At 40.9% G+C, this 15,012-nt stretch overlaps 1 protein-coding gene across 4 annotated transcripts in view; it reads left to right on the top strand.

The window, feature by feature from the left end:
• Nucleotides 1–15,012, top strand: part of FAT3 (FAT atypical cadherin 3) — a 618,234-nt gene that overhangs the window by 515,983 nt on the left and 87,239 nt on the right. For all 4 annotated transcript variants that reach the window (XM_070623917.1, XM_070623915.1, XM_070623916.1 and 1 more), the window contains 3 exons: nt 2,961–3,236; nt 5,701–5,911; nt 10,500–14,573. In XM_070623917.1, the coding sequence (XP_070480018.1) occupies nt 2,961–3,236; nt 5,701–5,911; nt 10,500–14,573 (4,561 nt within the window). The remainder of the gene's footprint in view (nt 1–2,960; nt 3,237–5,700; nt 5,912–10,499; nt 14,574–15,012) is intronic.

Raw genomic sequence — 15,012 nt, 5'->3', positions numbered from 1 at the left:
AGACATTGCCAAATCTCCCTTGGGGGACAAAGTCGTCCCCACTTGAGAATAACTGATGTAATGTTAAGTGTAATAGCATGTTGGGGGAAAATGTATACAATATGTTTATATTAACAAAATAGATGGGTAAAACATAACATAAATTAAAAAAATGATTACCTATGGGAGAAGGAGGGAATAGAGTGAAGCAGAAAGATATAGAAGCTAAACGTCTTTGACTATAACTTTCTTGTAAATTTGACAATGGTACTTTTACATATAATATAAAACAAGATTAAATGTTAAAAAAAGCAAATCATGGGGCCAGCCCAGTGGCATAGTGGTTAAGTTCGCACACTCCACTTTAGCGGCCCAGGGTTCACGGGTTTGGATCCTAGGCACAGACCTACATACCACTCATCAAGCCATGCTGTGGCAGTGTCCCGTATACAAAATAGAGAAAGACTGGCACAGATGTTAGCTCAATGGCAATCTTCCTCAAGCAAAAAGAAAGAGGAAGATTGGCAACAGATGTTAGCTCAGGGCCAATCTTCCTCACCAAAAAAAAAGCAAGTCTAAACTTTGAAAGTAAATGGAAGCAAATGAACCTATATGTATATCCAATTGGTAGCATATCTACACAAAGAAGAGCTATTCTGAGTGACTTTAAACATACTAATTTGACTATCTATCCCTAGTGGGGGACAAAAAGAACTGCAAAATAATATTAAATTGTTTTCAATGATTATAATTGTAATGTAAATATAGTAACAATGTTGGTGTTGTTATTTTGAGACTTTTGTGCATTGTTCAGATTAAACAATGAATAATTATGATGTCATTAAGCATCAGAAATTTCAGTATGGAAGAAAGGAGATACAGATGTAAAAAGAATGAGATTAAGTAAAAACCTTGAAGCCATAATTTTGAATTGAAAGTATCAGTAGAAACTCATGAAAAAATTATTAACAACGATAAACTTTGCAGACTATGTCCACTGAAAAAACCTAGACACAGCATCAAATCCCACAGCAATGAACTTTTCTAACACGAGACCATGGTCTCTAAATGCCATTTCTAACTAGAAAGAAACCAACACTTTTTGGAGAAATGGATAATTCAGGGATGCGGAAGAAAATGTACAAGGTTACCATGGAAAAAATTACCAATAGCAATTATTAGAAAGCAACGAAACTATCAAAGACTACAAGGATTGTGTTGCAACATCTCAAGAGCCAATTTAAAGAGGCTCCCACTGGCCAAGGAAGGGTCACTTGTGCGCCAATAAGTATAATAAGTATAGTACCTGGAATGGACAGATGTGATTAAATTCATGAGCTCATAATCATGCTTGACAAAAACACCTCAGTGATCACTTTGAGAGGAGCTGGAGAACCAGCTCATTGTTTTGAAATGATAAAGAATTAAGTGTTTATGTGGCCTTTCCTACGTCAAGTGTACTTCAGAGTAACCAAATAATTGAAGTTTCTTTTCAGAATTCCTCTAGCTAATAAGTGAGGAAGAAATCATGTAATTAAAACATTACCATTTAGCAATTTTTAATGAATTAATGTTATCTGTGTAATTATCATAATGATTGCTAGTATCACAGAACAAGAGAAAGAACCAGATATTATGTATCTCCAGATGGAAGTATACTATATTACCCTTGAAGGATTTTTGTCAGATCCAAAAAAAAAAAAAAGGAAAACTGAGGTTGAGTCTTATCAGGGTTCCTAGATCAAACTACAAATTTATAAGAAATACAGGGGACAGAGAGACATATAGAACAAAACCACAGGGAGGCAGTAAGGAAAATTCAGACTGTGGGAGTTAAAGAGAAAATGAGTCAGTGTGTTCAGTACCAAAAATAACAACATAAAAATTGCAAGGAAATAGAAAAAGAGAGAGGGAGAACTTATAAATTAAAAGGTAATTAAAGGACATATCAACCAAATGCAATGTTTGGATCTTATTTGCCTATCCTGATTAAAATGTAATTATATTTATCATAATCATGAAATTTTTTTATTTTATGAAATATATATACACATATGTATATGAACATACATAATATGTTAAAATTATGGAAATATGAATGCTAACTGAATATTTAATGATATTAAGGAATTACTGTTTTCTCTGTTTAGATGTAATAATGGTATTGTGTGTATGTGTGTGTGTGTGTGTGTATCTATCTTTTAGAGATATATATTGAACTTATATGATGGCTAGATTTGCTTCAAAATAATATGGGGGAGCAGACAGGGATGAATGGATATATAGATGAAACAAGATTAGCCATCAGTTGATCATTGTCAAAGCTGAGTGATGAATATGTGAGGGTTCATTAAACTATTACTTTTATATCTGCCTGAAAATATTTATAACAAAACGCTTTATAAAAGAAAACAACTTGGGACTTCGTGTTTTAGCTGTCGTCAGTACCACGTTCTTTGCTAGCCACCTCCCATCTGAAGGAGAGCCGCCATGTGTGGACACTGCGGTTGAGAAGCTCTGATTGCTCTGAGGACGCTGCCTCCGTGTTCAGTCCTCCCTTTCCTCTGCCTCTTTTTTACTCCTCCCGTCCTGTCACTGCCTCCACATTGAGTCCACTATAAGGAGCCCATAACAAGAATTTAAGATAATAGGAATTTAACAAACTAAAGTCACCTTGTGATCTCCTACATTGTGCCTCAAATAGTCGTGTTGAATTATCACCTCCTGGGGCCATCTCACCTGTTCAATTAATAGTGAGAATGTTGATCAGCTCGTAGTTTATGTTCCTGCTAATGTGAACTACTGGTTTATGGTCAGCTTCTAATTAAAGAGTGTTTCCATACAAGATCTTCCTACATATTGAGATAGCTGCTAGAAGCTAGGATCCATAGACTTGGAGGGAGGAAAGAAGGAGGTAGCCTCTTTTATTAGCAATGAGTGAATTGGCATTAGTCATCACTCTTGTCTTTTTTTAACTATAGGTATTCATCAAAGTGCTGGATAATAATGATAATGGCCCAGAATTCTCTCAGCCAAATTACGATGTGACAATTTCCGAGGATGTGCTTCCAGATACAGAGATCTTGCAGATTGAAGCCACAGATAGAGACGAGAAGCACAAGCTGAGCTATACTGTCCACAGCAGCATCGACTCCGTCAGCATGAGAAAATTCCGGATTGACCCCAGCACTGGCGTGCTCTACACTGCTGAGAGACTGGACCATGAGGCCCAGGACAAGCACATTCTCAACATAATGGTAGGACTAACTGCTAATTTGCTCTCCTAGCAGAATCATTGACCATTCAGGGCACACATCTTAGTCTTCAGAAGTACAGAGCCCTTAAATTTTGTAAGTAATAGTAAATTTGGTCTTTTCACAGCAGGGTTGCCTTCATTTTGCCTTTTTATTTCAGTGAGGAATTACTACAGTTAGATAGTGACTCCATATTTTTGCCAAACTGAAATATTAGTGAGTTCTGCAGACAGTGGCTAGTCAGTAAATGCTGCTGACAGACTGACTTGAGAGGGAAGGAACAGGCCGTGTTTCCGTAAATCTCCCAGGCTGTAGTATTCATTCACATCCAGAAGATTTTGTGGAAAAGTTTAAAAGAAGTTCTTTAAGAAGTTAATCACAAGGGCAATCATTTACTCAACCTTTGCAATGCTCAGTCCTTGGAAGCATGTAGGGAACTGATTTATTACCTACTGCATTGGCATTGGACTTAATCCCAAAACACGCCAAGTCCTGCAGAGAGTGTTAAGTCTGAATTTGGGTTCATGGGCCTCCAACTTATGTAGGAGACGTTGCTTTAATCTTAAAGTGGAGTTTGCCTAGTTCACAGAATTGGGAAGTAGAGATTAATAAGAAACATCCTTGATTAGTTTATGGTCTAAAATCTGCCCCTTTAACCACCCAGAACCCTATGGGCAGTTCCACAGTCACTGCCTAAAAGAGCCTCTGTCAGTTCCTGAAGACCAGGTAGGATGACAGAGACTTCATCTTGTGTACTGATTGGCTTTAAAATACACAAAGATGCTACCAATTCCCAAGCAGCTGAAAGTAATGCTCCACTCAGTGCTGCTCTTCCTTTCCCCAGGTGGAAAACTTGCTGGACAAGAGGAAACTTGAGTGTGTACCCTTGGCTATGGTTTCCAGCTCAGACTCCAGGGAACAGAAGAGCGACTCATAGGGATCATCAAATCCATCCCTTGGCCATTCATTCATTCATTCAACAGATGTTTCTCATTGGGTACCAAGCTCCATTCTAGACACTGAGGTTGTAAAAGAGACAAAATCCTTGCACCCTTGGACATTAGGTTGGAGCAGACCTAGATTTCAGTAATCCCAAAATATCGAGTCCAGCTTGGTCCTTGGGTATGGCAGGCCAGTTTACAGACGGGGAAATGCAGCACACTCACTGGGTTGCTTTGGGGTGGTTTCTTCGGGGACAGAAACCTTATGCCAGTGACTAACTCCATTCTCACAATTCTTCAAGTCATTTCTGTTCATTCTTTCCTTAACAAACTCAAAATTCAGTTTGGTCACCCTGTCCCGTGTATCATTTATGTAATTGAATATTTAGAGAAAACAGGTCCTTTCTGCTGCCTTTCTCAAGTGAAGCCATTTCAGTCATTTTGCTCCTTCCTTCTAGATACTATTTCTGAAAACCCGTTTCCCTTTGATGGCCCTTCTCAGTCTATTTTCTAATTTCTTCACATCTCTCTGAAGTTATGGAGTCTAAAATTGAACAAATGGAAAGCACACATGTGATTAGTGCTACATAAAATTATAGCACAGTCATGTGGTTGGAGTTAAAGAATTGATTATTTGTGAGCTTCTGCCATATGCAAACCAGGGGAGGCTTGAAAGCAGGCAGGGGAGCTTCCTCAGCAAAGTCACAGTGGGAGTCTCACATTTTAGAAGTTAAGATTCGGTTCACCTTCCCAGCAATCAGGGTTCTCTCTCAGTCCAGGGCCTTTGTATATGTTGGCTCTTCTCCCTGAAATATGTGCCCGACGCCACCACCACCATCATTTTACCACTTCTGCTTGTTTTTGTTACCTCCCCCAAGAAGCTGAATGCTAGGTTAGGTTCCTCTTACTACTCACTCCCATCCTGACACTTAGCACCAGGTCTTATACCTGTCTGTTTCCTTATTTGTATTCCCCACTCCACTATTAGCTTCTCGAGGGCAAGGACTATATCTAATTCACTGCTGAACCTCCAGAGTCAAGCCAGGGACTTGACAGATAATAGGTGACAGTAAATGTTTGTTGAATGAATGATTGAATGACATTGCCTACATTGCTTTCATTAATTCCGTGTTTTAGTTTCCCCTTCAGGAGAGCCTCCATCCATTGGCCCATTAGCAGCTGTATACACGAATAACAAGGGGGTAGTGGTTGGGGGGCAGAGAGCAGAGGAAAGTGCTGTGTTTGTGATATCCAGGTATCAGTTCCGCAAACACAGACTGAGCACAGACCACAGGCCAGGCATAACGCTGAGCAATAAAGATGATGTGGCCCCTGCTCTCAGTGTGTTCACAATCAGTGTCTTGACTGGATAATACCTACCATTTATTGAGCACCTATTTTGTGCCTGGGACTGAGTTAAGCACTTTGTGTGCATTATCTCATTTTGTTTTCACCACAGACATAGCCGTGTGAGTTCATTGCAATTTAAGATTTTAGTCCTACTGCTTCTTGTATTTTGCCTAAAGGTCAGAGATCAGGAGTTTCCTTATCGAAGAAACTTGGCCCGAGTCATTGTGAATGTGGAAGATGCTAATGATCACAGTCCTTATTTTACCAACCCACTGTATGAAGCATCTGTGTTTGAATCGGCTGCTCTGGGATCAGCTGTTCTGCAAGTGACGGCTTTGGACAAAGACAAAGGGGAAAATGCCGAACTCATATATACCATAGAAGCAGGTGAGAGCTGTTGCACAGATTGCAGCGTAATGCATGGCGCTCGCCCCTGAGTTGTATTTATCACCATGTAAAATTCACATAGTTACCACTGGAGTGTCTCCAGATGAATTTTTTGGCCAAGCAACTGCCCTGTGTGTGTGATAATGGTGTATAAAGTTCTTGGCATTTCTGTAATATCTTTTCCATCATTGACAGCGAGGAAAGTTTCCTTTTATTGTGTCATTCTTGGATTTTTCTGGAGTGGAGAAGAGAGAAGAAATGTGTAACAAACTCAGTGGCTTCTACCTATAGATCAACAAGCCATGGCCTCAGACGAAAACAATCAAAGCCTTCCATCATCTGAGGGCCACCAGACTGTCGTGTGAATTGAATCTTACATGTCTTTGTTTACTTGTAGTAGGTGAGCTGTGGACTTCAGAAATTCCTCAACCCCCACCGTTAGCACAAATTCACCTCATTGAAGGCAATCAGAGTAGCAGAGTAGTTGTTAGGTACTGAATTACCTGCTTCACATGACAGATAAATAAATACAGACTCTCGTTCTATAAAATTTGAGATTTTTTCAAATCAACTTTAACACATGCAAGGCAAGACCATACTTTACTGATGGTTTGAAGATGAACACGTAGAAAACATTTGTGCCAGGAGAGATGAATGTCCAAGCAAGGGACAGCACTGTGAACCTAAAAATTACAAATATCCTTTATCTGCTCTATTTTCCCTTCCCCTCTTCTGTCTTTTTTGAACATCCAAGCCACACATTTCCAAAATGTTCTGCAACATTATGTCTGTCGTGCATAATGCCAAATGCCGTCTCCTTTCATGCCAGCACTGGAAAGGCTTCTCTCTCATGATTTAAATGTGGAGCATTTTTGGGAGGGGTTGAATTAAAATATGAATGCTAGAATGACAGTTTTGGACTGAAAAATATTAGAAAAAGAAAGGCCAAGAACTTTCTTTTAAAAAAAGCTGCTACATCGAATGGTAATTTAAACTATTTCCTGTATTAGGCACCCACATTTTATGAGTCTAAGCTAAGTTCTACACAAAAAAAAACAGAAAGAAAAGATGGTTCTTAACAGCCAAGTGCCCCAAGCGAATTCACTTATTTCTTTTCTAGATTTCCATGGAATTTTCTTTCAACCTAAAGCCTGACCAACGCTTCTTTAAAAATGCTAGTTTGCATCTCTTGTTCAATATATTTTTATTATTTAATTATATAATCCTCGTTCTTCTGGTTCCACAGTTAATACAGGGAAACTTCTTTTTCAGAAACAAATGTTTAAATAATGTCACAGAAACTGTCGCCAAATCGACTCTTCTAGAATTTTTCCCTAATCTTATCTATTGTTTTCTTTTCCCCATATTCATTCATGCATATACATTGTTTCATGTCATTGTAATCATTTAGCTATAGGGTTTTGTTTCTACTTTTTTTACTTAACATTTTCTAAGCATTTGTCTGTGTGTCTACTTGCTTTTTATATTTGTCGTTAAGGCTACTACTTATACTCCTCCTAGATAGCCACATAATTTTTAAGCCAATCTGGAGGTTTTTAAAGAGTAATTTTCCATGCAGCTGAAAAGACTGCCTCCCTTATCTTTTAGCCTCCACAGACTACAGCCTGGTGTTGTGCAGAGAGAAGGAATTCAGTCATTCCTTTACAGCTGACTAAAACTAGACAGACAAGTGATTACCTTAAAACATCTTTTATATAGAAAACTTTCTAGAAACCCACAGGAATAATTGATATCTCAAAATCATACAATCTTTGATGGTATGTGTAAAAAGCTAATGACAATTTCAGTGTGCACGGTAAGTCTCAAATGGTCCCTGGGCCCTTCAGAGACAGACAGGCCTACACCAGACCTGGACGGGTCCTGGCCAAGCAGATGTCTTCCCAGATCATGGTAGAAGAGAGGCAGATCCCAGATGCTTCAACGTTTTGAAGCAAATGACAAGTGGTTGTGTAAAGTGTACATTTTATTTAAGTTCTCTCACAAACCTCAGATAAGCAAGATTTTACTCTGTTTACTGGTGGGCCATAAATTTTCTCCACTGCCTGGCCTTTAAAGTAACTACTAAGGCTTTTTATTTTGGCCCGAAGGACAGAGGCAGAGTTCAAGTACAGAGCTTCAGTTCTTATATTTAGTTCGGGTTTATGTTTGGTTCATGGGAGGCTCCGAGACAGGGCAGTACGGGAGAGACCAGGACTGAGAACTGAGTTAGGATGGGGGCATATTGGATTCCAAGATGCACACAGATAGCGAATTAAAAATCTTTTTTAGATCTACCTCTCCTCTTAATCTTTCAATAAATATTTATTGAGCACCTTCTTTGTCCCCAGGCACTGTGCTTGGTACTAGATAAATAATGTTAGGTAAGATAAGCACAGCTTTTATTCCATTGCCAGAAGTCTACAAGAAGCCATAGATTCCAAGAAAACAAGAAGTTAGTTTCCAAGGATTCAAGTATAGCAGGAGGGAACAAGAAGTGGATTCTTAGAAAATGGGTCAGTATGTTGAAGAGGGAAAGAGATGGAGAGCCTTCTTGGACCTGACATACGAGCACAGCATCCTGGAGGGGTGTAACAAGCAGGTCATGGGAAAGCAGGATTATGAAGTTCTACTTAAGGTCAGAAGCTGGCCCCTCTTCAACTCTGCCATGTGTGTCTTGCTGGACCTGAAGAAATGTACTGGGCCTAGAGGCGGGGAGGACTTAGCTGGAAACTCTGCAGTGGCACATCAAACTTGACGAACACAGAGAGACTTGGCTCTGTTATATTCATCATTCAGGGTTGCATGTTGGAGCCACTGCTGGAAGGTGACTATTGCTCAGGTATCTGTATTTTCCTCCTCTGAGATGCTGAAGTGAAATGATTCCTGCCTCCTTGTGAGGGTCTATCAATCAAATGTTGGACTCTCACTCAATTCCACAGTCCTATTTATTGAAAATTTGAAGCTTGTTCATGAGACCATTGAACTTTGTGTTGTTGTCATCACAAAATGGTCACATTTAGGTTGCAAAGCAAAAAATTATGCTGACGTCAAAGATAACATTGTTTAATACTCACATTTGGGGGCTGGAACCAAATTCTTTATCTCTTTATTATTATTGTTTCTTTATCAAATTCCTTACCTCTTCTAAAAAGAAGCAGGTGTCTTATAGAAATAGGTTTTATCTGAACATGACTTTTTCATTTTTAGACATGGAAAACTTTATTTAGTAAGTATGTATACAGCAGTATTTGCTGTATATTTCAATAGACACATATAGCTGCCCTCTCAATCCTGGAGCCTATCTTAAGGATAATGACAATTAAATCATTTATATGTCTGCCATGCTACAGTACTTTAAAAAGAAAGAAAAATCCAGATATAACGTTATTCAATTTATTCAATATTTTTAACTTTTGATTTAAAACAATTGGACACACAAGCATGTGAGTTCTTTGAGAACTGTCAGAAAGCCTGAGGAGAGAAGTAAAAAGCCGCTTGGTGAAGGATTCTGCTTCATACTGTCCACTACGTTTGAGCTACATTCTTTACATTCTTCAAGTTTTGTGTTCCTCATTCTTGACTCCTCTCTTATTTTCCTCATCCTCAACAATCCCAGATTTCACACCATTGTGCATTTCAGAGGCAGAGCTCTAAACTCTTACAGTGTCGCGGTTCACAGCCCTTCCCATTTCAGATATGTCAAAGTGGAGTGTCAGTTTCTCAGTTCCATAAGAGTTATGCTCCAAGTTCTTGGTTTCAATGCTGGTGCAGAGTATCAACAGTTTCCTACTTCACCAGAAACCTCTCAAATACTTAGTAAATAGAATGGTTACAGATTGGAGCAACTGCCTTATCATTTTTTTATGTCTAGTTTTGTATCTCTGTGTGGATGTGTGTTTTGGGGCATGGGGAAGTGAAGAATAGAAGGCTAGTCAGAAAAAGACCTCACAGCTTACAAAGCAAGCAGGGACTTGGGAAGAATTGTTCACGTCCCACAAAATCCCCCTCGCCAAAGTAGTGTTCGGGATGGAGTTGGTTCTGATAGGCTGAAACAAGATCAACTCCTTATAGCAAAGCTTACTTTTGGGATAATCTGAAGCCAAATGACTACATTATAATGTTCTGAAACAATTCCTACAACCCTTTTTCTCATAAGGTAAAACACAGAATATGGCACTGGTGTAGGTATAAATACCTTTTTACCAGTGGCACTAGCATGTGCTAGCCCAGTCCGTTACTCTTCTCACAAGGCTGAGAATAAGGAAGTCTTAAACATTCTTAACAGACAATCTCTCCTACAAACTCTTATTTCCCAGTTTGAATGTACACAGTATTGTGTTGTCATTGTTATTAACCTAGATTAAGAAGATACTGATCTGAAATTCACAATTTTACTGAAAAACTCATTTCACTTGCTTTTGAATACCCCTAAAAGAGAAGTCTCTCATTTTATTTAGAATGAGATGGAATGAATACAAATAATTGCTTTCTATGTCCATGTTGCAGTAAAGGAGCCTTTAGATAAAGAGTTAATCTTCAAAAAATGACCCACTTGTAACTCATTTCCCCATTGATTTCTATATTGTAGGGAACACTGGGAACACATTTAAGATTGAACCAGTCCTGGGCATCATCACTGTTTCCAAAGAACCAGACATGACAACGATGGGCCAGTTTGTCCTTTCAGTCAAAGTCACAGATCAGGGTTCCCCGCCGATGTCTGCCACTGCAATTGTGCGCATCTCTGTCACCATGTCTGATAATTCTCACCCCAAGTTCACTCAGAAAGACTACCAAGCAGAGGTAAATGAAAATGTTGATATTGGAACATCAGTCATTCTAATCTCTGCCATCAGTCAATCTACCCTCATTTATGAAATCAAAGATGGGAACATTGATGGGATCTTTACCATAAATCCATATTCTGGAGTCATCACCACTCGGAAGGCACTGGATTATGAGCGCACGTCCTCGTATCAGCTCATCGTTCAAGCCACTAACATGGCGGGAATGGCCTCCAATGCCACAGTCAATATTCAGATTGTTGATGAAAATGATAATGCCCCAGTTTTTCTCTTTTCTCAGTATTCGGGCAGCCTAAGTGAGGCTGCCCCAGTCAATAGCATTGTCAGGAGCATGGATAACAGCCCACTAGTGATTCGAGCCACTGATGCTGACAGCAACCGGAATGCTCTGCTTGTGTATCAGATTGTGGAGTCCACGGCCAAGAAGTTCTTCACGGTGGACTCCAGTACAGGTGCAATCAGAACAATTGCCAACCTGGACCATGAAACCATTGCCCATTTCCATTTTCACGTGCATGTGAGAGACAGTGGTAGCCCCCAGCTGACTGCAGAGAGTCCCGTTGAGGTGAACATAGAAGTGACAGATGTGAATGATAACCCACCTGTTTTCACTCAGGCTGTGTTTGAGACTGTCTTACTTTTACCTACCTATGTTGGAGTGGAGGTTCTGAAAGTTAGTGCTATGGATCCTGACTCCGAGGTGCCACCTGAACTGACATACAGCCTAATGGAAGGCAGCTTGGATCATTTTTTAATTGACTCAAATAGTGGAGTGCTGACCATAAAAAACAACAACCTTTCCAAAGATCACTATATGCTGATAGTTAAAGTGTCTGATGGAAAATTCTACAGTACATCCATGGTCACCATCTTGGTTAAAGAAGCCATGGACAGCGGCCTCCACTTTACACAAAGCTTTTACTCCACCTCGATCTCAGAGAACAACACTAACATAACAAAAGTTGCAATCGTCAATGCCGTTGGAAATCGCCTTAATGAGCCCTTAAAATATAGCATCTTAAACCCAGGAAATAAGTTCAAGATAAAATCTACCTCAGGGGTCATTCAGACCACCGGAGTCCCCTTTGACCGTGAAGAACAAGAGTTATATGAGCTGGTGGTGGAAGCCAGCCGCGAGCTGGACCATCTGCGTGTGGCTAGGGTGGTGGTCAGGGTTAACATTGAAGACATAAACGACAACTCTCCAGTCTTTGTGGGCCTCCCTTACTATGCTGCTGTGCAAGTTGATGCTGAGCCTGGGACTCTGATTTACCAGGTGACAGCCATTGACAAAGATAAAGGTGCAAATGGAGAAGTGACCTATGTCCTACAGGATGACTATGGCCACTTTGAAATTAACCCTAATTCAGGGAATGTTATTTTAAAAGAAGCATTCAATTCTGACTTGTCCAACATTGAGTATGGAGTCACCATCCTAGCCAAAGATGGTGGAAAACCCTCTTTGTCCACTTCTGTGGAACTTCCCATCACTATTGTCAACAAAGCAATGCCTGTGTTTGATAAGCCCTTTTATACAGCATCCATCAACGAAGACATCAGAATGGACACCCCCATTCTAAGCATCAACGCCACCAGTCCAGAAGGCCAAGGCATAATATATATCATTATTGATGGGGATCCTTATAAACAATTTAATATTGACTTTGACACTGGGGTACTGAAAGTTGTTAGCCCTTTGGATTATGAAATTACATCTGTTTACAAGCTGACAGTAAGAGCCAGTGATGCCCTTACTGGTGCCAGGGCTGAAGTCACCGTTGACTTGTTAGTTAATGATGTAAATGACAACCCCCCTATTTTCGATCAACTCACATATAATACAACATTATCTGAAGCATCCCTCATTGGAACACCTGTTTTGCAAGTTGTCTCTACTGATGCAGACTCAGAAAACAATAAAATGGTACATTATCAGATTGTCCAGGATACTTACAACAGCACAGATTATTTTCACATAGACAGTGCAAGTGGCTTAATACTGACAGCACGGATGCTGGACCACGAGTTAGTGCAACACTGCACTTTGAAAGTCAGAGCAACAGATAATGGCTTCCCATCACTCAGCAGCGAGGTCGTGGTTCATATCTACATCTCAGACGTAAATGACAACCCTCCAGTTTTTAATCAGCTCATTTATGAGTCCTATGTGAGTGAATTAGCCCCCCGGGGCCATTTTGTAACCTGTGTGCAAGCCTCTGATGCAGACAGCTCTGATTTTGACCGGTTGGAATATAGCATTTTATCTGGGAATGACCGGACAAGCTTTCTGATGGACAGCAAGAGTGGCATCATCACACTGTCCAACCACCGGAAGCAGCGGATGGAGCCTCTGTACAGTCTCAATGTGTCAGTCTCTGATGGGTTGTTCACCAGCACTGCACAGGTGCATATCAGGGTACTAGGGGCTAACCTGTACAGCCCTGCCTTTTCACAAAACACCTATGTAGCTGAGGTGAGAGAGAATGCGGCTGCTGGGACAAAGGTAATTCACGTTCGAGCCACGGACGGGGACCCAGGGACATATGGGCAGATCAGCTACACCATCATCAATGACTTTGCTAAGGATCGATTCCTCATAGACAGCAATGGACAGGTCATCACAACAGAAAGACTCGACAGGGAAAACCCTCTGGAAGGAGACATCAGCATTTTTTTGAGGGCCCTCGATGGTGGAGGGAGAACAACTTTCTGCACCGTGAGGGTGATTGTTGTGGATGAAAATGACAATGCTCCCCAGTTCCTAACAGTGGAATACAGAGCCAGCGTCAGGGCAGATGTTGGAAGGGGACACTTGGTCACTCAGGTTCAAGCCATGGATCCAGACGATGGAGCAAATTCAAGGATTGCTTATTCCCTGTATAGCGAGGCCTCAGTCTCGGTGGCTGACCTCCTGGAAATCGATCCTGACAATGGCTGGATGGTGACAAAGGGCAATTTTAACCAGCTGAAAAACACAGTACTGTCATTCTTTGTCAAAGCAGTAGATGGGGGCATTCCAGTAAAGCACTCCCTCATTCCTGTCTATATCCACGTCTTGCCCCCTGAAACATTCTTGCCTGCATTCACCCAGTCTCAATATTCTTTTACCATTTCAGAAGATACAGCCATTGGGAGCACGGTGGACACCCTGAGGATTTTGCCCAGCCAGAATGTCAGGTTCAGCATGGTTAATGGGGAACGACTAGAAAATAACAAAGGGGGTGTCTTCATCATAGAACAGGAAACAGGCACGATCAAGCTTGACAAACGCCTTGATCATGAAATCAGCCCAGCTTTCCACTTTAAAGTAGCAGCCACTATACCTCTGGACAAGGTAGACATTGTGTTTACGGTAGATGTAGATATCAAGGTATTGGATTTGAATGACAACAAGCCAGTCTTTGAAACTTCAAGCTATGAGACGATCATAATGGAAGGGATGCCTATTGGCACCAAACTCACACAGGTGAGAGCTATCGATATGGATTGGGGAGCCAATGGGCAGGTCACTTACTCCCTTCACTCGGATTCCCAGCCCGAAAAGGTAATGGAAGCCTTCAATATTGACAGCAACACAGGCTGGATCAGTACCTTAAAGGACCTGGATCATGAGACAGACCCCGCATTCACCTTCTCTGTGGTGGCCTCTGACCTCGGAGAGGCCTTCTCTCTTTCTTCCACGGCTTTGGTCTCTGTCAGGGTGACAGATATAAATGACAATGCACCAGTCTTTGCCCATGAGGTGTACCGAGGGAATGTGAAAGAGAGCGACCCACCGGGCGAGGTAGTGGCCGTCCTCAGCACGTGGGACAGAGACACTTCCGACATTAATCGCCAAGTGAGCTACCACATTACAGGTGAGTCTGCCACTCTCAGTTTTCACTCTTTGTGCTACTTTCTAAAGAGGGTTGGAAGGTGGTAGGAGGTAAGAGTAGGAGAGAAGAAGGAAGATGAGATGAGCAATTGAGAGAAATAATACCTCTCTGGGACTGAGTAAAAGATCTCTGAGTAGACAGTTTTTCAGTTGTTGCCTGTTGCTGACTCAGCCTTAGTTTGGAATTCACTGGTTTGCCTACAACAGATTACCCAGATTGGTACCTAGTCCTCACATCACATTTTATCATTTAAAAAGGAGTCCAGCCATATACCTCAGCTGAAGAAATGAAAATAGCTTTTTTTTTAAAGATTTTTTTTTCCTTTTTCTCCCCAAAGCCCCCCGGTACATAGTTGTATATTCTTCGTCATGGGTCCTTCTAGTTGTGGCATGTGGGACGCTGCCTCAGCGTGGTTTGATGA

The sequence above is a fragment of the Equus przewalskii genome, chromosome 6 (genome assembly GCF_037783145.1).
Source record: "Equus przewalskii isolate Varuska chromosome 6, EquPr2, whole genome shotgun sequence".
In the NCBI taxonomy this organism is placed as follows: domain Eukaryota; kingdom Metazoa; phylum Chordata; class Mammalia; order Perissodactyla; family Equidae; genus Equus; species Equus przewalskii.
Note: the sequence above shows the minus strand (reverse complement) of the source record. Positions and strands in the feature narration are given on the sequence as shown.